The sequence below is a fragment of the Bradysia coprophila genome, unplaced genomic scaffold, assembly GCF_014529535.1.
Source record: "Bradysia coprophila strain Holo2 unplaced genomic scaffold, BU_Bcop_v1 contig_494, whole genome shotgun sequence".
Lineage (NCBI taxonomy): Eukaryota > Metazoa > Arthropoda > Insecta > Diptera > Sciaridae > Bradysia > Bradysia coprophila.
In genome coordinates this window covers 1,103,871-1,126,875 of record NW_023503746.1, presented here as the reverse complement: position 1 = coordinate 1,126,875, position 23,005 = coordinate 1,103,871, and the positions used below count along the sequence as shown (strand labels likewise).

The window sequence follows — 23,005 nt, the reverse complement described above, 5'->3', positions numbered from 1 at the left end:
ATAAAAAGCGAAAACAAATCATTGTCAAGAATCTATTTTTGATAAATTAATCACATTTTACCGATAAATGTTTCAAATCCAATTATGTTTATGATATCATGTTTTTTCCAGCCGAACACACGATCTAAATTCAAACAAAAAAAACGTCCATTTCAATACGAAACCAAATTGAAAGGTAAGATTTTTTTTTTAATTCAACTCCAAGTGTAATTATATGTAGACGAGGTGCGATCGAGCACGTTGTTAATATAAATTGTACAAGATTTATTCTACATAAATTTATGGAATCGCCATAACCAATAATAACAATTTGCTGGTTTTGTGTAGCATTATGCTACTTTTATGTTGGTTGGAGCTATAAGATTAATCGAAAAAAAGTTTGTTTTTTTACTCGTGCAGAAATTGTCGTTTTTTGATATTGAATAAATGGGTTAGCCGTTACCAAAACGGGTATACTGGTTGCGTAGGAGCTTCGCGAGAGATCGCGTTGTTTTTACTGATTATAATTCTCAATATCAAAGCAATAATATCGCTAGCATTCGAGCAAAATCGACGACTATATTTGAAAAATGGAAACAAACTGCCTTGTCGATTATTATTTGCCAATATAAATATAGATCTGTTGCTTTGATATTTGTATGGCGAATAAATGAATATCAATGAAGTTTATTTCTTATTTTTCTATTTATTTATGTTTGGAATATTTTTCATTTTTAGAATTATCTCCATCTGTACATAATATGTATAAGTAAAATGTACACACCGTCTCCGATCGAACAAGTCTAGAATAGGAAATATATACGGGCAATGTATGTGTGTAACGCCCAATTTGTTAAACAGGTCAAATTTGATCACAGATCGATTTTTGATAAGCGAAGAAAGGAATCGTTTTATATTCAATTGCAACATCACTGTCAACGTGTTACGTAACAAAAAAGTTAAAAACGTATTAGGGAGATTGAGATTATAAGTTGACGCAGTGTTTCAAAAATCCGAAAAAACGGCGTGAGTAAAATCTCAGGGAAAAATCAACTGTTTTTCGTGATGCTTTTATTTTGTTGTGTACGGAATAGATGGGAGTATAAGATAGAGTACAAAGAAGTCCCACACCCCTCACGTCACGGCACCAGACCTGGCCCAAAGTCAAAAAATGTTTCGAAAATACGAAAACCGTCCCCATTTGTTAGACCGTTCATGAATTTTATCGTGTTTAGTATCAATCAATACGAAAACCGTCCCCATTTGTTACACCGTCCATGAATTTTATCGTGTTTAGTATCAATCTAAGGATAATTTCAATGGCTTTCAAACGAGCCCTATTTTACTATGCTTCGACTTCCATGTGGACTTGAAGAGCTTGAAGCATAATTTCCGGATGTTAAACCCCTGACTTTGAACGGCCATAAAAGTCCACAGGGAAGTCGAAGTATAGCAAGATATGGGCTTGTTTGAAAGCCACTGAAAGCTACTCTTTTGTTGATACTAAACACGACGGATTCATGGACGGTCTAAGAAATGGGGATGGTTTTCTATCTTACTCTATCTTATACTCCAATTTATTCCTTACATAGCCAAAAAAGAATCACGAAAAACGGTTGACTTTTCCCTGAGATTTTACTCACGCGGTTCTTTCGGATTTTTGAAACGCTGTTTGGCTTGAAAATTATATGTAACGTTTCCATACAAAGTACGTGGAGACATGGATACGGGAGAGTCAACTAATAATTTCCAAGTTTTACGTCAACTGATAATTATAAGTGAAATTAACAATCTCCCTATTAGGTCGTCATGTCTCGAATTGAATAACTTGACTTGACTAAAACGTATAAGTTTGCACCAGTTCCGATCACATAAAATCGGATCGTTATTAACACGCCAGTTAATTGTATTCCGATATAATTACGACCGCCGAAGTTATTATTATTCTCTCGTATTAACCAGCCACAACCGTCTCAAAAAGGTGTTGTGTGAATTGTGGTTATTGTTCAGCGTAGGTGCACATATTTGCTGTTTAAGTACTGAGCACGGTTTTTGTGGAATAATAAACGTCGTGAAGAAATAAAGAAAAAAAAAGTTACCGTCAACGACTGTCTAAACTTGGACTATTGTATAGGTCATGTTTCTAAAAATATTTGGTTCTCTCATTTTTCGCTAGAAGATAATTGTGACTAAAATTGGACATTCGCGACGACTGTTCAGTAGGTGTTGGTTAAATGACAGAAAGTTCACGAGATATTATCATAACTGTAAATAAAATGTTTTATTTGTTTACGATGATTTTTCGATATACAAAACAAACCCATTTCATTATCCTCTTTAAGCGGATTGAAGCCAAAATAAAATTGATGTAAAAGCGGCCCATCTCAGCTCCTTTAACTTATTAATCATTTTAGTGTCCCACACATTAATTGAACCTTTCCCACCTTTTCTTTGGAATGCTATAAAATTATGAAATCTAGCAATTCGAACTAAAGTTTTCTTCTCTTAATTTTTGTGCATCTCATTTGCGCATTTTATGGGCGCAAGGAACAGTAAAGAATCTTCAGTAGCTTCATCGATTATTATTTTGGTAAAGTTGCATTATTACTTCAAAGAAGAAAGGAGCGTTGTAATCTCCGGAGTTTGTTTTTGTTTAAACAGGAAAGACAAACCCAGGTACAACTTCATCAAAATATAGACGAATTTCCTTCAGTCCGACCACCTAAATTGAGACGTTTCAAGACATTCTCACTAAATCTAAACCGATTTTGGTAAACGTTTTTTCCACTGAAAAGTATTGACAAGACGCGTAGTTTGAGCTCCATATGAAGTTGGTACCCCAAAATTTGTGCGATGGTTACAATTACGAAAGATTTTCTATTGAATATGAGATATAACTTAAATCAAATGAAGTAACAGATTTCACGATACCATTGCAATGAGTCGAAGCTTAGTCAAAAACTTACTGTGACAATACATAAAGGAAAAATATGTCATAATTTCAATTAAGCAGCAGAAATCATATTGATGATACGAATTCAAACAAGCCTAGGCTCTTAGCCTGATGACATGGATCACTGCACTTCGTCGTCCAGTAATTTATCAACCGTGTCTCTTTCAGACGAATGACTTCTTTCACCACAAAATTTAATTAATTAGACAACTACCTACACTATTTGCATGAGCCCATGTTCGATTAAGTGCTTCTGTGCGGTGCAATTCACAATGTTTTGAAGTTAGTTAATAGTTTTGCACAACAACTAATTGATTTATGAGAGGTATAAATTCATAATTCTTGGCGCTCGTGCCATTGAGAAAATATTCATTAATTATGGCAGAGAATGGAATTGTTTACGACTTATTTTCATTAATATTTATCCCATTAAAACGAATTACTCTTATGTGACACATTGTTTACGACATATCAATACCCCGAGATATTTTTATTAGAAATCTTAAAATTTTTTAAAATGTGACGATTGGTTTAATGTTAAGCTGATCATTGAATCAATCAAACAGCAACAAAAAAAAACCAACTCTCAATGTAACGCATGCATAATTCACAAACCGGTACGCAAAAAAATTTATTAAACGTTTTGCGGTAATTGCCGTAATTACTCTATTACGCGAGATAAGAACATAAAACAAGTTTTCGGTCGATATCAGTACGCTCAAATTGAATCGAGAGTGAAAATGATTTGTTTGTATGTTTTGTTGAGCTTCGGAGAAGGAAAAAAAAACATTTTATGTTCAACATCGGTGTTGATTTGTTAATGAGCATCGGTTTGTGCATAAAAAACCGAACGGTTTGCCACTGCGTAAACTTTTAGCAAGTTTCTGTTTCAGACAGCCATGAGGAGAGTAATGAGTTAAGGAAAAAACAACTCGCCTAATTTGTAATTTGTTTAACATGACCACAGAAGTGCGTAGACGTTGTTGTGGTTGTTACACATGCACAATCGATTTCATTCAAGCTTTGGTACTTTGACTTAATAGGGCATGATCCAGATCGGCACTCAGTTATGGTCGGCAAGGTTCGTCCAAGTATTTGTAAGGTCAATTCAGTGACACTGCTGACTCACCAGTGGTGACACTCGACTGAAGAATGAAGTGAGATACTTAGTTCGTTTGAAAGTCATCTGTTGTCGATAACGCCGACAGCAGTAACCAATGAAGTATGTCCAGTGTTTTCTTATAAATATCAAATTCAATGTTAAAATGTCATGAAGTAGTAGCCGCACAAAGCGATATCAACAAAGGAAGTACTAGATTGAATGATTCTATATCGATATGTTTTTCGTTTTTAAACCATTGCCTATTGGCTTGTTAGTTTAATGTGTATCGCAGTTAGAGAAGGTAATTAAATGGCATAACTGCTCATGTCTGGAAATCCCTTACGCTGTAGTTATAATTCACGCCGATTCAATTTTGTATGTTGGCAACGTCAACACCGTCGAAGTACACATATGCGTGAAAAATGCACGCAAAAGCTTGCAAAATCGATTTGGTTCCACAGACTGCCAATTATAATAGTCTGCTACAATATCTATATTTATAAACAGACCGAAATTAAGAGAATTAAGTGAACCAAAGTCACAATTAAACGGGAGATGATGATGTGAATCGCGCACAATATCGATCAATTAAGATATTTGTGGTGATGTTGAAGCAGCAAAGTTCTGTGTACCAATTTTTCAATTATGTGTAGGATGATTCAGAAAGGAGGGAATGAAATCATCCTACTAATAACAGCTGGAAGTATGTATTGAGATCTTTATGTACGTTATAAATGAAGTACTAACATCGTTCGAGATAAATCGACGGACTTTTTCCATTCATAAACGTTCAAACCATTAAATATTCACTTGTATAAAATTGGAAAACCATTGAAATTCAGTGGTTAGTCGGAGTTCAGAAAACGATAAAACTGTTGCATTGTTGCTTCCCATTCATTTCTACTTCGACTGAAAGTCGCTTCGAACGAAACCTCAGTTTTAAAAATAATGCATTCGACCTACATCTATCCCAGTCATATAACAATGTACAGAACGATCTGAACGAGGTGAGAACAGTGCACTCGAAATCAAGAGTTATATTTGTGAGAATTGGTAATTATGAAATGAGTTTGTTTGAGATACAACTTGAACGAAATGAGATGCATATTAACACTTCCATTTACCGTTTAGTTGTTCAGTTTAAACTGTAAAATGAATTTTTGTTCTTAGTGGCTTCCCGGTGTGTCTCTAAATCGTTGCAGTAAAAAATATTTTTTCAATTCTAGTAGGTACTTGCATTAGACGACTAGTTGTATCGTGGGGAAATGCATTCAATTTTATCATTTTGTCGAAATGTGCACAGAATTGAAAATTGAAGCGAGCGAACGAGATTGAAGAAAAATGTCTGCGAACAAGAACCACAAGCGTGGTTAGCAGTTCTTCGGTAGTAAAATTGGCGTAAGTGTTTGGATAGCTCATTTACAGGCACCGGTGGCAAGATCATTATTCTCAAAAATCTTTTCTGCGATCGAGTGACTCACAGATCTATCTATAACAGTTTCACACTATACAAAAAGTGAAACTGTGGACAGAACCAAATAGAAACACCTGAACGTAGTCTGATGATTTGGGAACTATTTTAACAGCGTCTGATATTAAAATCCTCAAAGTCACTATCATAGTCCATGTTAAACGAAAATGCAAAGTAATCTTCTTCGAGAAATGCTACTAGGTGCACTGGATGCTTCTGGACAACCGGTTTCTATTGGAGCGGATCAACCAAATAGTGGCGTAGTTCTCTTTAAATTTATATTCAATTGATACCAGCTGTGATCCCGGCTCGTTGTCATTTACAGTCGCGACTTCATGTCATACTATACAATTTACACAAATGCTATAACGATAGACATCTGTAATCGACAACGGTAGCGAAAAAAGCAATGAGCTCTGGCTGGTGCTGTATTTTATACTTACATCAAAATGTATTCTCTTAAACCATTGAAGTACCAGATTAAAATATGGAAAATGGTTTGAACAACGCAAGTAGCAGATTTAACAGATTCGCCTATTATATCGTGATAGCTTGTTGTTTGTTAAAGTTTTGATAGACTCGGTAAAGGTCAATAAAATGTTCTGCTTACTTGGTAACTTACAATTAACTTACACTTAAATTAAAGTAAAATCGAAAACATTCTATCTCTTTTTTGCATATTGGCGACCAGTTCCTATCAAATAAACACCGAAACTTACCTGGAAGTGTAATATAATCGTCCATATCAAACCTAGCGTAAGTTTCGGATTTCCATCAACAATGTCCTCAGCACGGATATTAACTAATTTAATTTTTTTATATCGCAGAAAGTCCAAAGCCATTTGAGCATTTTGAAGCATATGAAATCGCATTTTTCCTTTCTCTCTTGGCTAAAAAGGCAAAGAATAAAAGATTTTAGTCATACTTCTGGCCATCAGAATTTCAATGCAGAATACTTACAAGTGGTTCGCCAGAAAGTACTTCCAACAGAGATAAAAGATTATGGCCATCTCGTAAATCCTCAAATAAATCATCTACACGACGGGATGCCTAAAAAATAAATGAATTTGAGATTAATTAGCGTGTTCGTTACAGATCTTTGTATTTTACAATAAAAAAAGCGGAAAAAAAATATTCGCCGAAATTTGATACATTGCAATCAATAAAAAAAAGCCGAAGAGAATTTCAGTTGTAGTTTTTATGGAATTTGGATCTTCAAGTTGAATTCTAGAACAGAACATACAGCACACAAATCATTTTTCCAAAATATTTGCGAACGCTCAGATTACATTATGTTAACTGTGCTGACGAATTAACAAAAATTCGCATAAGGATCTCGTCATGCTAAGTTGTAGAGTAAATGTGAAATGAATAAAAAGCAAAGCAATTAAACAAATGTGCGCGAGAAATGCTAAATTTGGTTGTATGTTCAGAAGGAATTTAAAGAAAAAAACGTGAATTATGAACGAGAGTTTATTCAAACTAATGAATAAAGCAAAGAGAAACCAAAAAATTCTACGGACATGTTGAGTAAACGAACAAATTAAAAAAAAAAAAACAAAAATCATAAGTGAAAAAAATCACTAATCAGCTACAACAGGCAACACGACTTACTGCTGGGGGACAACAAGAACTTCCATTGATGAAAACACATACATGTAGATGTGTGTATGTCTGAAATGTTTAGTTTAGAAACACCAAATTAGCCAATTGAAATCTTAACCAACACCTTAATTAATAAAAATTTTGAAAATTTGTTGAGAAGTGTAAAGAAAAGGTACAACAACGAAAAAAAAAAGACAAAAGAAAATGTTGTGTGAAAACTGCATTCTCGATGAATAGAATTCATATTCCGATCAACATCAAACAACAATGTTCGTTGAACATGCGTAAGGTAAATAACCAGAATAGCTTCAATTGTAAACAATGAAATTATTTATTTATACCATCATTTCGTACCTAGGCAGACTGGTTGTTTATTTAACTTATTACACCGGCATACATACGGTAAAAGCATCGCATGTGATTCTCCAAAGAGAGGAAAAAAACGAACCTAACGAGTGTGTGCAATCAATAAACGTCTTTACTATGTCAATGTGGTATAATGCTTCACTGCAATGTCGTCGAGTCTATAAAAGCGGGATGGAAATGTTAATGACTCCACAGCGAAGAAGAGACTCGTATTACGACATTTTATGAAGAGTTTAAGAATATTATTAAAGTGTTGACCTTTTGGCAATAGTTATTTTGAATGCTATCGGTCAGAATAGTACAGCGATTTATTGAGCTTTTATGTTCTTTATGTAAATACCAACGGACGAATATAAATTTTGCGGTTTTTGTTTTCTAGATTCTATGCAAAAAAGTAAGTGGCGCATGGTCAGAGAGAGAAATTGATGGGTACACTCTGTTCAAGCAATGTAAAAAGAATTGGTAAACATTCGTGTGTGGCAAAATTTTTGTAAGGAAAAAAACGTTGTCTTGTTATGCAAATTTAAACCGATGAGGTGTAAGAACAATCAATCATTATTCGAAAATTATCGAATCGTCTTCCCTGGAGGAAAAATCACCATTACAATGGTAGGCAAATAGCGGTATCGTTAATTTATTCACGGCCTGAGTTTCCCATATTTTATTTCAATTACAGTCGGCGACTTTCAAACAAGTGATGCATTTTGTTTCAGCTGTTTTTCAGCTGATCCACTCATACAAACAACAATACAGTTGAGTTGAACAGCTGAAACGAAATTCGTCACCTATTTCAAAGTCGCCGACTGCAGTTCAGAAGAATTTGCGTCTTCTGCGGGCCTGTGATTGTTTAAGAGTTTTATCAAATCACTTGAATAGAATTATCAATACCTAGGAATCATTAGTCTCAGGTGCGATTACACTCGACGGGTCATGACTCTGAAATTGTTGTTGGGTTGGCATATTTGCGATAGAAACTCTTTGCTATGAGAATCGATGCTTAGACAACTGTGCGCAGATTGACTGTTTCCAAACATAGATACATGCACAGTTGCTGCGGGGGAATAACCTCAGGGTAAACTTGATATAACATGCATACCGTTCCCTAGTTTTATATCGGAATCAGATGTGAATCATGAACGAATTGAGGTTGCCAGTCAATGTCAAACAATTTACAGTTTTGCCATAAAATGTTCTCTCTGTGAATGGATTCTGGGAACAAATGCTAACTCACTCTAGTTCTCACCATATAAAATTCAAAATAAATTGACTTAAAAATTCTAATAAAAAGATAATTAATTAAATGAAAATACGTCGAAATTAGCTATTTAAAACACAACAAAATAAAGTTTAAAAAATTCAACGACTCGATTACATGAGTGAGTACTATAATCTTTTAGCATACCTTCACATATTTCCAATGCTAATGTGGTTAGCGTGTAAATAAAATAAATTTGATTATTGTTTTGGTAATGTCAGTTTTTCAATTAAGGATTGATGTAGGAATGCCTTTCTGATAAATCATCTGTACATCGATTCACAGTGAACATTCTTCCATTCATTATGGCTCAGAAAAAAAGCCAACCGAACACACAGTCATAATTACAAGTCAAACAAAAAAAAAATCTAAAAATAGCTCAGCATCTATTTATCAAACTTAAGTTCAATGAATTGACGAGTCAAAAGAAGAAGAACTTAAACTTGAAATGAACTCACTCAATCCGCTCGCATATCATAATAACTGTGCAATGAAAGTGTATTCACAATATATCTAAGTACACTACAGGCAGGCATCACCGAAAATTAATTATTGAAATTTTAATAAGTTCTTTCGATTCAGATTTTTCTCAAAAACGCACGTGCTCTACGATTATCCACATTTTCACACATTTCCTCTCTCTCAAAATAAAACTTTCACAAGAAATTTTGGTTTGGCTTTCATCCAAATAAACACAACGATGAAAAGAGCAAACTATGCCGGCTGCATAATCATTTCACCATTATGTTTTTTGGCAAACGAAAAATTATTAGAAAGTATAACAAGAAAGAAAGAAACGATAATCATAATAATGAATTCAAATTTTTGCAAGTTGAACCGAGAACTCTTTAATAGTTTTGCCGGTATCATTGCTATTGTAGCATTCATTATTATAATACAAAATTAGGTGGATTGTTAATTGTTACGTTACAATAACAAACTGTAGGTATAAGTGAAATTGTTGTTGTGGCGTAAAGGTTCAATGCACAGACAATCGTATTTTTTTCCGCAAATTCATTGCAAAATTTTTGAAAACTTAAAGATTCAAATCCGGTGTAAGAGTGTTTGTTTGACAGAGAAATTCAAACAGAGACAAAGACAGAGAACATTTTTTATTTTTACACTTCTTAAAAACGGCTAGTCATCTGTTGTCGATAACGACGACGAAAGTAAACAATGCGCTCCTATAAAGTAATATCATAAATTGCCAACAAATGAAGTAATAGATTAAGTGTCAAACATTAGGCGAAACTTTTAACAAAAGAAGGAAGCAAAATCACACATTGTCGACAAATGAAGTAATAGATTTTGAGGTTACAGTCGAAACTTTTAACAAAAAAAGTAGTAGATTTAATGATTTTATCGATATACTGATGGTATTCTCCTATAAAGCAAAATCACACAATAAATGCAATAAATGCAGTAACAGATTTTGTGTCAAACATCAGTCGAAATTTTTAACAAAAGAAGTAGTAGATTTAATGATTTTATCACTTGTCGCTTGCGAAAGGTTAAACTGCGGACTTTGACGAAACCATTTTATTGATGTTGATTTTTACTCCCAAATTCTTAGAAGTGTGGATTGATGTCATCAATCGAATCAAAAAACATTATGTGGACCCCTTAATTCCTGCCTTTCTTACTAAACCAATTTAGAATTCCAGTCACATGCCATTTAGCGGTTATTCGAAAAATTCTAAGAATATTCGAAATACATGTGTGCGCATGCAATTTGTATGATTTATGGTTTGGCTTCACCGTTCGGCTGATATGATGTATGGTTGCATTTCATTTAAAAATGTATCCGCTGAAAGCGGAGCATAATTCCATTATGAAAATTGAAATATGGTTGCAGGCCGAAAATAGACATTGTAAGTACAAGGAGTACGTAGGTTCTTGTCATTAAATTTGAAATTCATTGAAATCAAAGAATTTACTTTCTTGGTAAGTACATAGCACATCTGTTTAAAGATTCAGCCTTCCAGGCTTGAAAGGTTTAAATTTACTTTGCGGTTTCTGAACCATCAAATCAGACTCAATTTATTTAACGTGTATACTGAACTCAAGATGTCACCGGTTTTGCCATCAAGGAAGTGTGTTTGCTGTGCTTCATTTTGAAATTTTTAGCAAAACAAAATGTTGGAAAGTTGAATTAATTAGTGAAATTAAAATTGACATAAAAGTAGACTACGCCAACGGATAAACCTGTTAAAAATGTTCAATATCGCGCTGACAAAGAAGTAGGAAGTCGCGTATAATCTACAATTTAATGCATAAAATTTCCTTCATTGATTCATGCCATAATTACAGGTGCTAATTTTGAAATAATGAAATTTTATGTTAATATGGTAAGACGAAACGAAACGAGCGAATTGAAAATATAGTCACAGGTAGTTGAGGCAGTTAGCCTCGCAGCACTTTACTTTTGAGCGATTTTGCGTACTTTTTTAGAGAGATAATTTTTACAGATTAAAACAAGCTCGAAAATTGTGTCAATGCTTTTCGTACATAATCTACAATTTCAATGATCTTTACATTTCTTCAAAACAAAAATCTCAATTCGTCGAAATTCGATTTTAACAAGCAGTTTATGTCAATGAAAACAAATTGCGCGAATGGATTGGATGTGTACTTGTTTTGTAACATATTGTGAATTTATGAATGAAAATTGTTATTAATTGTTTACATGGATTGTATACATGTTACAGAGTACCGCCGCAAGAGCACCGAACGGATACACTTGAATGGTTTATTAGTCGTCAGCTAATGGGCTTATAGGTGGGAAACATAACATAGAGAAAAAGGTGTGTCCCGCTTGGTGATCTTAATTGCATCATCAAATTACTCATGTGCCATAGAGACGAGAGAGAGGAAAAAAAATCTTTTCAATAAATTCAAATTTGGTAATGTTTTCAGACGAATTTTGTTCCGAAATGATGTGGGTTGCGTAACGAGCGGCATTAAAGAAAGCAGAGGTCGGACAGAATTCGCGATGATATTTATATGAAAATTAGGATGTGAAATTGAAACCCGAACAATACAAATGTTCTATTCTCATCAATCATTATGAGCATTCAGTTGGTTGAATTTTTCACGATGTGGAAAATATTTCTGCGATAATTTGATAGGTCTGGCATACAGTCTGCTAATGTGCGAATCTGTGTGGCTAATTGGTTTATATGTTGGGCGAATTTTCTTTTAAATACAAATTCATAATGTCACTTCTCTCGGTGAATTTTCTTTAGCACATCGTTTGCGACAACATATCTCAAGAAAATCATTTTAACCGGAGTACGTTTTCATTTCTGGGTTTGAAAATAACCTTTTCGTATGCGTCGTACACATTACACTTATAATTTTAAAAAAATGAAGTGTTTAAACAATACACAAACAGTCGCCAGCCAACTTACAGAAAGGCGTTGTAATAATACAAAATGAAAATTTAATTGGACAAACTAATATATTTAGCTCGACTGTATGGCGAAGAAATGCTTTTATGCAGACACATTAAATTATTACAAAAACAATGCCAAATCTAAATAAACAGCAAAATTGATTTTTAAACGATTCGAAGAGGAGAATTTCGATCCTACACTGAATAATATACAAAAAATACAATGTTGTTGCAATCAATATAAGTATATAAACCGGGGCGTTAATTAAAATCATAATCGCTGGCAATGAGACAGTTGATCTGGTCTTGAGATCCATATTTGGATATTTTAATATTTTGCCTGCGCTTTTCCATTGGGTTAATGGAAAGTGTATGATTATGATGATGAACCTCCGAATCGGTAAAAGTGCATTAAAAAGCTTGCATTTCCATATCGAATTGGTATCGAAAATACCTGATCAACACCTCAGTCTGTTTTGCAATTTATTTATTTATTTTTTTCGTTTTGCACGAGAGTTTACATCATTTCCAGATGGTTAAGATGAGTGAAATGAAATGAAATGTTGTTGTTTACTTTGACTGTGTTATTTTGACGACGACTTTTTTTTTTGTTGTCTCGCGACAATGAAATTGGGGATTATCGCAGCGGTACTTGCTGTTTCGTTTAATATTATATTAAAACGAGAGATAAAAATACATTTTTCGTTTAATATTTGTCTGAGCCCAATACGGTCATACAAAACCTCACCGAAAACGTGATTCTGTTTTCGGGTAAATTGAACAAAATTAATTTCCAAATGAAACTAGGCTTCACCTTATGGGTGGGTCAGGTCCTTTGACTGACTGATTTCCTCAAATAGATATTTGTAATTTGTTCCAAAAATATCATAAAATGGTCTTGCTCCAAGCACCTATTTGTCTTGCTTTGTCATAAATTGTTCATTCCTGTTTCTTGTTTAGCTTTTGAATATAAAATTAAGCTCGTGCGGATTACGGCCCTCGCTTCGCTCTGGTTCAAACTCGTTGAAATTTTGTACATTTATAAGACTTTTTTTAGCAAATAATTCTTCCATTTGCTCATGAAGAAGGTATGTAACTTATGTGACAACGGCGCTCGCCTCGCTTTGGCCGTAAACGTAACGAATTTCATTAGAAATTTTTAGAAATCCGTTCAATATTATTCGAGTTATCGTGTTATCAAGCGATGAATTAAAAATGCTCTTGGGAAAATCTCGGATCACCCGTTTGTCATAGCCTATCATAGCCTAACTTAACCTCAGGAATTTTAATCTTCGTCGAATAAAAAAAAGTTTTTGGAAATCCGTTCAGGATTATTCGAGTTATCAAGTTATTAAGGAATGAACAAAGTGTTAAAAACATTTTAGAGTGTTCATCATCCGTACGACCCATGACTTTCAGTGAAGGGAATAAATTTTTGAACGGACGGCGAGTGAGCCACATATTATAAGAAAATTGATGGGGAGTATGGTAGTAAGTCAATGTAAAATATGGCTGCAAAGTATGTGTATCATTTAACAACGATTCAGTGTTTTTGATTTTAAATGTTGCAGAGCTTATATGCCAATAAAAGCAAATCGCATGTGAAATATGTACGTACGTACATATCCATCGAATATGTATATATATGCACAAGCATGAAGCGTGGACACAAACGTAACCTACATTTTACTTTAAGAAATAATCTGCATTGACTTCTTTTGAAAATGTATAGTTGTTAGCATGCTAAATAAATTAATAAGTCCAATTGAATACATCTTTTTAATAAAAGAGAAGGAAAATAAAAATGAAATAAAAAAATAAAATAAAATCTAAAACAAATGAACAACCAGCCGTAATTAATTAGCATAGCATCGACTTCTACCAAAACTAAGCCAAGCAAATTTAAATTTAATGTGCATGGCGTTGTCTTTAGCATATTATCGTTTATAAATGCAAGAGAGTTCAGCAGACGCAATGGAATGTTTTGGTTTATTCTAGTATGCAACGTTGCACTGAACAAATGGTTTTTCTTTTAAGATGGCTTGATTATAAATGGTTTGTATTTATGTTGGAGAGATTATTATCCAAGATAGAATTACCTTTTTCAGATGTTTGTTGACCCATTTTGTAAATGTTTTCTTTTGAATGGCGTCTCGTTCATCTAAAGAGAAGGAAAAAAAACGAAAAACAAACATTTTAATAAAAAAAATTATACACAAATGTGACAAGAGAGTCCGATAAAGGCGGTTGTTGTGGTGTGTACATTGTAATGTTTTGTTTAATGAGAGATATTTTTGTCACAAGATCGCATATGGATTTCGACTTTCCACATGTCTTTTGTAGTTTCCGTGAAATTATGTTGCCCGTTTTCAGTTCGATTTGAATTAAGATTAAAACGAAAATTGAAACAAAGTAGAACGGTCGACTAAGAGTCTTCACGGTCGTTAAATAATTATTTTGGATTAACGTTCGATTAAGGACAAGTTAGAAAGATGGGACTTTTCAGATCATCTGCTAACGACAGTAACGACAAATATAAGCGACGACCTGCGATTAATGACGTATTATGTATAGTAAAATTAATGATAAACAAATGAAGTAACAGATTTTGTATCAGACACTAGGCGACAGAAGTAATAGATTTAATGATTAGGGAAAGAAAGTGAATTTCGATGTGTTTTCAAGGGGATGTATTCAACTAAAATTTCGTTTGAACAAATGAAAATCTAGATTTCTATTTTTAGGATTTTGGTTAGGCACGCGTTTGCAACAAGAATGAAAAAATACAACAAAAATCTAGATTTTCATTTGTTAAACAAATTTTGTGTGTAATCATTTATTGACCACAACAACTCCCACAACGGAAAACATTTTGAATTTCACTTTTGTCGACGTTTTTACTATAACAAGCCGTAGTGGCTTGACGAAGCTTATTATTTCATGAGCTAGCAGGTTAACGAAGCTGAAATCAACCTACACTCCCAGGAGTAGATAACTTTTCAAAAATCATATTCTCATACACTATGGTCGTCACGTAAGTAACATTGTCTTCTTGAAACCACGATCCCTTTAAATTAAAAAAAAAGTTCTCCAGAGAGTCGATGTGCAGTTTAAAACGAAGGCCTCAGTGTTGCCGCCATACAGATCAATAAATATTTTCATTTGAGTTTCGTATTAAACTTTTCATCCCAAGAGAGTGGAAAATATTTTCGTCTGATTTTTCAGAGCAAAACAAGTTACAATAGCTCTAATGGCAAAGACCTTTTACTCGTGAAAACATCCTTAAAGTTTTGTAAGTTGATTTGCTATTAGAACTTTTCACGAATTAGCAGCGCAAAATTAGTACAAACACAACACAACAACTATAATAAACCTGCAAAAAAATCAATAAAAAATTGGTTAAAGGTAAGTTCGAAAGCATACAAAACGCAATTTTATTACGATTGAACAAAACCATTGAGCATATAACAGCAGCTTGGACCCATAAATAAAAATAGATGTTGCGAAAATAAATTTGTTTATCTCACTAAAAATATACGAGACCGATTGACAAAAGTAGCCACTTACTGTCGCATTCATAGCAATATACTAGACATAACAGGTGCACATATACAGTGGTTCACTAACTGACCCTATCGTTTTTATGACATCTGTTTACTCGATTTTTTATTGCTACGAGTGTGTTGTAATGGTCATCATTTTTCGGTTTCACTTTACTTTTTTGTTTAAAAATCAAGAAACCATTCAAAATCTCGTAAATAACTTCTCTCATTCAAGCTAAACATTTAACATAATCAAATATGACTCTGAATGTCTATGCTAGAAATTAATCATCGAATGTCATCACTAAATGGTAAATTATCAAATTATGCGTCACATTATCCAACATTACCGATCACAATTTATTTACCAGTATAACGTTTATATGAGTTTCGATTTTAAAAATGAATTTAAAAAAAATGCGGCATGTACGTGATTTACAACATGATCCCTCATATATACGATGAATATCAATCAAAATACGGCTGAATTTTATTATTGTACTCTAGCATCTGGTACATGCATCGTGTGATTTCACGTGTGTATTAACCAAGTGAATTTAATCGGTACGTGTAAATGTCTGACCATTTATAGTATATGAGATAACGGTTTAATTTGGTTCGGAGAAGCCAGCATTTTATATGCGGATGATAAATGAAAATATGAAAAATATTGATAATCGTTTCGGTTGTAGTGTGTGGGTTTCATAGAAATCTCAATATGTTTCGGACCGATTTGCTCTTGGAGAAGAGAGGCCAGATAACGTTAATTATTTTTTAAATGAGTCGAGCATAATCTTCAAATATCAAAAGCCGACGATTAATTTTTCTGATAATTTTTTTTTTCGGTCGAAGATTTTAATCTTAATGGTTTTTTGGTCGATGATGTGAAAATGTCTCGTGTACAACAATAAATATTTTAGATTAATCGTTGGATATGATAATCGCGTTTTGAATTACAGATTCGGCCACTTTTATAATGGAAGAAGTCGAAGAAATGTATGATTTCGCAGTTGATTCATTAAACGACGAACTAACATTTACCATTAACTTCCCTTGGTATACCGGCAGTAGTGAGAACGTTCGCTATTCGAAAAACGCAGGTGTGCCTTACAGTTTAACATGATCATAATTTTGAATGGTTCGTTGACATTCTCACCCCAAATTAAACGTAAACATAAAATATACAGGCAGGTCGCTTGCTTCTAAATTTTTGTTTTTACCTTTGCTAGAATGTACCGGGAAATTCCAAATTTTTCTCTAACTGCTATTTTATACTTCACTTAACTACAAGGCCGCAACTCGAGTCACTTGAGTAAGAATGTTTCATCCATATCCTAATTTTCCACTTATCATAAAAGTACTCCGTGAGAGAGACAAAATTGAATTTTTTAAATTTTTGGTTTGTTTATTTGACAGGTCGGTCTCTCACGTACTTTTTGTTGACTTGAGTATGCTTTATGCTTAGTTTCCTCTTACCAAAAAAGTACTCCATGTGAGAGACAAAATTGAATTTCTTCAATTTTTTCTTTGTTTATTTGACAGCTTGCTCTGTCACGACTCTCTCACGGAATACTTTTTGTTGAGTGGAGTGGACACTTTACACAAAAAAAAGTATTCTGTGGGCTCTCACAGAGAGCGAGCTGTCAAGTAAACAAATCAAAAATTGAACAAATTCAATTCTTCCTCTCACGCAGAATACTTTTTTTGGTAAGTGGAAATCAAGCCTTACTCCATGTTTAACGTTAAGTCTTTGGTAAGCTATCAACAACCTATTTCCGAATATTAAATTTTTACGTTTTTAAGTACTCAACTCGTGCCGAAGGCACCGCCTACAACAATCGTAGTACATTGCTCAAAACTGTGAAGCAGTAACGTGCTTCATTTCATCTGTAATCTAATTCATAGTCTCCGAACACCTTTCTGACACTAGCTCTGCTCTTGTCCCTTTCCCTAAATAACTTTATTAGAGAACGTAAAAATATCCGCGCTTGGCGCCGGTCATTAAATATTCCTAAGCTTTAAAAATAACAAAAAATGTGACCAGCATAATACCTTTCTTTGTGTATCGGAGAAATTTATTACGGTCATAAAAGCTTGCGATCCATATCGGGTGTTGCTGTTATTAAAAGAACTGTTTTGTTAAGCTCTTTTGTGCACACAGAAACCAGATCTTTCGGATTATAAAATTTGGGTCCATTGATAATTTTTGTATTTGATTCAATTAAAATTTCATCGACTTATAAGTAAATCAGCTAAGGTATCGGTCGTATTCAAATTATAATCCATTCTCTAATGGAATGTTTTCAATGTATTCGTCGAGCATTAAAAAGTCGCCAGTGTATTAGAACTAAAACAATTAATTTTTTTCTTCCTAACCACACCAATAACCTATTAATCATGATAATTATAGTTGTGCCAATGTACAGAATGTTAGACGCGGATTCATGCGGTCGCTATGAGCATCGAAAATTCTTAAAACACGATATTTATCTGAGTGGTCCAAGACCTATTACCGTTTTAATTCGTTTGTGAATTCTGCGATATGAGTGTGCTCTAAGACCCAAAATAACATTGTATGTTCATCGAACATTGAACTGTATGCTGGCAAAAAAAGAAAAATTGTTTTCACAGTATGCTTATTATGACATGGGTTTCATTTTGGCTGTAAGAAGTTTGGTTACACGAAATATGTGTGCGACCAACAATAATGTGATTTTGATTGGGTCAGTAATTGGCAAACATCACAATCTTTACAATTCGGTTTTGCAATTGAAGACAAAGTAAAAAGAAAGAAATTTTTAGTAAGGCTGATGATGGTACAGATACTGTAGAATGTCCGGGGTAAGCCTAATGCATTTCTGGTTGAAACAATTGCTCTTACGAAAAAATTTTGTTTTTTTATTCAACTAACTTACGTGTGTGCGATTACGACTGATCATTCAATATATATCTGTGTTGACCTATATTTAACGCGAATCAAATGACCGTATCGATAAAATGTCAACTGATTTTTTCTACCGATTCAACCAAACAAATGAATTATTTTGTGTAATTGTATAACCGAACACAGATAGCTATCCAAGCACAAACGCCCCAAAATAAAAAATAAGCAGAACCGAAACAATCAAAATTAAATTGAAGATTGATTAAAAGTGATAAAAATATTGGAAATTTAATTTATTTCTAATTAATATATGGACGATGAGCAGTATTTTAGCTGGAAGTGTTAATTAAATTGGCATCAATCGATGGAATAGTCTTGTTTAATGAAAATGTTAATCGCCAAACTGATTAACTTCGATATTAAATCCGGATTCGGATATTTAGATCAAATTTTAAAGCGGTCAGTTGTTCGTAGACGCAGGGCTTATTATTCGGAAAGTTTTCTGTAATTCTTAGGAATTTTAGGTTTTTTAGAAATGTTAGGAACTTTAAAGAATTTTTAAGGTTGTTTTTAATTTTTAGGAATTTTAAAGAATTTTAGGACTTTTAAGGAATTTTTAAGAATTTTTACGCATTGTAAGGTATTTAAAGACTTTTTAAGAATTTTTCCGTATTTTTTCAGAATTCAAGAATTGAAATTTTTAAGCCCTGCGAATACGTAATGTTAATTGGACGTTGTTTTATTGCTTACTTAGCCGTTAAAAAAAACTTCCACACTATTCGTATTTAAATACACGTAGACGTCACACGTCTCGTTTAGTAATTTAATAAGAAAATATATTTATTGTGTTTGCAAACTGTCTTCCTCAAACGCCTTCACCCTATAAATTCCGTGTAATTAACGTAATTAATTAGATTCTTGCTCATTTACTGTATAAACCGCCTTTGTGCGGCCCAACCCATACTTATATTTTCATTCAATCATTGGTTCTTCTTTTTACCTGTCTTCCATTGTCATCTTTCACATCAGTAAAAAAACTTTACTAAATTACCAAATTTTCTTACGCTATAATGACTATGATTGTCTTCTGCATTTAAATTCTGATATATTGACGGCGAGGATCAGGCAAAACCCAAGCCACAATACACTCTTTCATAATCACTTTATTCGGATAAAGTATTTACGAAATGACTTCATGCTGATCTTGTTGTAGTTAAATGCTTTTTAACATAACAAAAAAATGAATAAAAAACAAATAAAGGTTGGCGAATAATGGTGATGCATGATTCAAGGCACACCGAGACACTTACTCGTATTCATGAATGTATACCGAATACACCAGCCCAGATAAGCTCATTGAAGTGGGTGCGAAGGTTACAATTACAAATTTTCATTCAATGAATTTCTATCTCATTACAGCGTAATAGGATCAGTTGCGAACAGAAATGTTTGAACTTCTACAAAACAAACAAAGCAAAAAAAATTGTTCAAACTTGAACAAAAGAAAGTCTCAAATTCCTTTTAGATGTTAATTCAGTTCAATGGCATGCATTCAATGATTTGATTGAGTACTTGATCACAAAAAAAGATTATTAAAAACTCTGAAGTGTCAACCATTTAAAAGCTCTCTGAGACATAAGCTCAAACCAAAAGAATTTTTCTAAATTAAAATCAGTCAATGAATGAAAAAGGTCAACTATCCATTGTGGCACAGAGCAGCACATATTGCCATTAAGGCTTATTTACATCAACGGAATTTAATAAAAAACAAATTAAAAGAAATTTACATGGCGCATCAGTAAACAACCACATTAAGTATATTGGCCGCATTTATGTAATATTGGGCCCTCGGGGCACAGTGAACGAAAAAAAATATTTACATTTTTTTGCTGTGCCACAAAACATAACTGAGAAAATGATGGATGCGAATGTACGTGTATTGAGTGTTGCGTGCCGATCTTTAAGTAATTTAAAGGAACGCAGAAGATTATTTTTATTATGCCAAGTTCATGTTTGGTGGCATGCATCTCAAAGTAATGTCACATTTTTGAGAACACACAGTGTTAAGTAAACAAAACCAAAGCATGGGACACTCTAATTTTCGTTTGATGTCTACATTAGGTCAGTAGGTACCACATTACTATTCTGAGAGAATCCTAACATTAAGTCATAGTGATTTTAAGAAAGTATTCTAGTCAAATTAGTTCCCAAATCACCTCGAGCATCTCTAGCACCTCGAGCATCTCTAGCACCTCGAGCATCTCCAGCACCTCTAGTATCTCTAGCATCTCTAGAACCTCTAGCATCTCTACCATTTCACATATTAAATCCGGTAGACAGTGGAATGCCCTCAGCGGGTATTTAGTAATTGGAGCAAAAAACTGAAGCTTTACATTGCTATGGCGATAAAACCGATACAGCGCACTTTAACAAATGCATGAGTAATGGGATACTTTGCATCGCATGCCGATGCGATTGTTTATGAAATGCCTTTCATATTATTGGGTTTTAAATTTCAACTTGCAAAATCTGTTAGCAATTCCTGTCTGTGTTATATGCTCAATTTATTTGTTTAAAATATCAAAAAAAAAAAATAATAAACCAACAAACCATGTATGTATCATGTCTTGTGATGATATCATCAATTTTGTTTTTGGTTAAAATTTCATTGAACACTGCGGCGCAAAGGGAACACTGCCACAAAAATTTACAGAAAAAAAATTCCATTCCGAAAACAGCAAACCATTCATATGCTTTCCGAACATTACCTGTAATATCCCAATTTTCGACAAAAAAATCCCATAGACTCATCGTACCTTTGAACTGAGTCAACGCATCCTCGTATCCGCCTTGACTATTGTTCAAACTGTTATTGTTGTTACCATTCGTGTGCTTTTGTTTCTTGGACGGACTGTGCTGATCATAATGGTTATTATTGTCAACCGATCGTCCGCGCGGCGACGATTTCACTGGTGGCGCATCGTAGAGCGCTTCACGTGGATCGAATCCCAGTCTATCCTTGTAATAGGATTGCGTTGACATAATTTTGATGTTATGGTTTTTTTCTTTCTTTTATTAATCACATGAATGTATAAGCGGCACAGTGAATTAACTTTTTTTTACTGTCGGTCGTTACGATGACGTAAATTTATCACACTTCTTATCTTCCAGCCACTCTCATACAGATAAATAATATATTTTTTCGTGCTGACAACAATCACATTTTCTTCTTTTCGTTTTTTTATAAAACAAAGGCACAAGTTTTTATTCAAATTTCCGATTGTTCGACATATTTGCTAAATATGTTTGTGTGGACTTCACTACACTACGAGAGAAATTGTCGTTTAGATAAAAAAAAATTGTTTTTTAGAGAGAGAGCAAATTGTAAATTTAGAAAATTGCGATTGGATAAAATAAAGTTACTAAAGACGAACATTTAACTTTATGGTCAGACCGCGGTTGTTTTAGAACGTAATTATGAAGATTTTCTTGTTATTTCTGAGCATACATTCAAATCAGTGCTTCTTAAGTAATAAACTGTTAACAGCTTCTTAAATTACATTAAGAATATTATCTAAACAGCAAAGTAAATGACTACCATCATGATTATAAATAAACTGCTGATGTCTATGCGCTTTAATACGCATACGAAACACTTTCATAAGTGACTATAACAACATTTAACAATCCGAATAACTATTTAAAAAAAATTTACACAAATCTGAGAATGAAGATGATCTAACCTTACACTAAATGCTTTTCAGCCGAAGACGTATTCGAATGTTAAGATCTTTTTATTTTTTATGTATTTTCTTAAATCATATCGCACCCGTCGTCGTCGCGTCAAGGTTTGAATAATTAATGCGGTGTAAATATCGATGATTAAAAAAAAAAAATGGTTTATGAAGGTAATACGAAAACTGCGTTAAGACAACAAAGTCATGGTGACAACAGAGTCACACAGTTACAAATTTATTGAAATTAATCAATCCAATTATTGGTAGACTACGGACAAATAGAAAAACAATAATTGATAACACGATACGTTTGACGATTTAGTTGGTATTGGAATATCACAATAACACAATAGCGACCAACAGTACTAGCAATACTATTTGATTAAACACGATTTGAATGACACATTTCCTCAGATATAAAAAAAAAATTGTAAAATAGTTAGCTGGGAGAACGTGTTTTATTTTATCCAATCTAGCAAGACAATGTGTTCGAAAAACATATTTGTTAACAGAAACAAACTGTACATTTCAATGTAATTTTAGAAGAAAAAAAATTCGTTCGGTTAAGCGATATGTTTTTACAGTAACAACCGTGCGGAATGAAATTCTAGAGGGGACTGATCGTTTTGTAAGTGATCTCGTCGTGATCTTAGAGAGAGAGATACTTTTTTTCACGTACGAAACATACACAAAAAGAAAAACTCTTTTTGTTCAAGG

General features: G+C 33.4%; 1 protein-coding gene across 44 annotated transcripts in view; it reads right to left on the bottom strand.

The window, feature by feature from the left end:
- LOC119082791 (microtubule-actin cross-linking factor 1) overlaps positions 1-23,005 on the bottom strand; it is a 150,483-nt gene that overhangs the window by 72,954 nt on the left and 54,524 nt on the right. For 13 of the 44 annotated variants that reach the window (XM_037192385.1, XM_037192403.1, XM_037192399.1 and 10 more), the window contains exons 1-7: positions 22,814-22,913; positions 21,368-21,876; positions 14,225-14,286; positions 8,879-8,896; positions 7,120-7,179; positions 6,466-6,555; positions 6,225-6,395 (exon numbers count right to left, since the gene is read on the bottom strand). In XM_037192385.1, the coding sequence (XP_037048280.1) occupies positions 6,225-6,395; positions 6,466-6,555; positions 7,120-7,179; positions 8,879-8,896; positions 14,225-14,286; positions 21,368-21,593 (627 nt within the window). In that variant the 5' untranslated portion in view covers positions 21,594-21,876; positions 22,814-22,913. Of the gene's footprint in view, positions 1-6,224; positions 6,396-6,465; positions 6,556-7,119; positions 7,180-8,878; positions 8,897-14,224; positions 14,287-21,367; positions 21,877-22,813; positions 22,914-23,005 lie in introns of those variants that run through there. The other 31 variants (XM_037192412.1, XM_037192422.1, XM_037192433.1 and 28 more) reach the window with 9 other exon arrangements.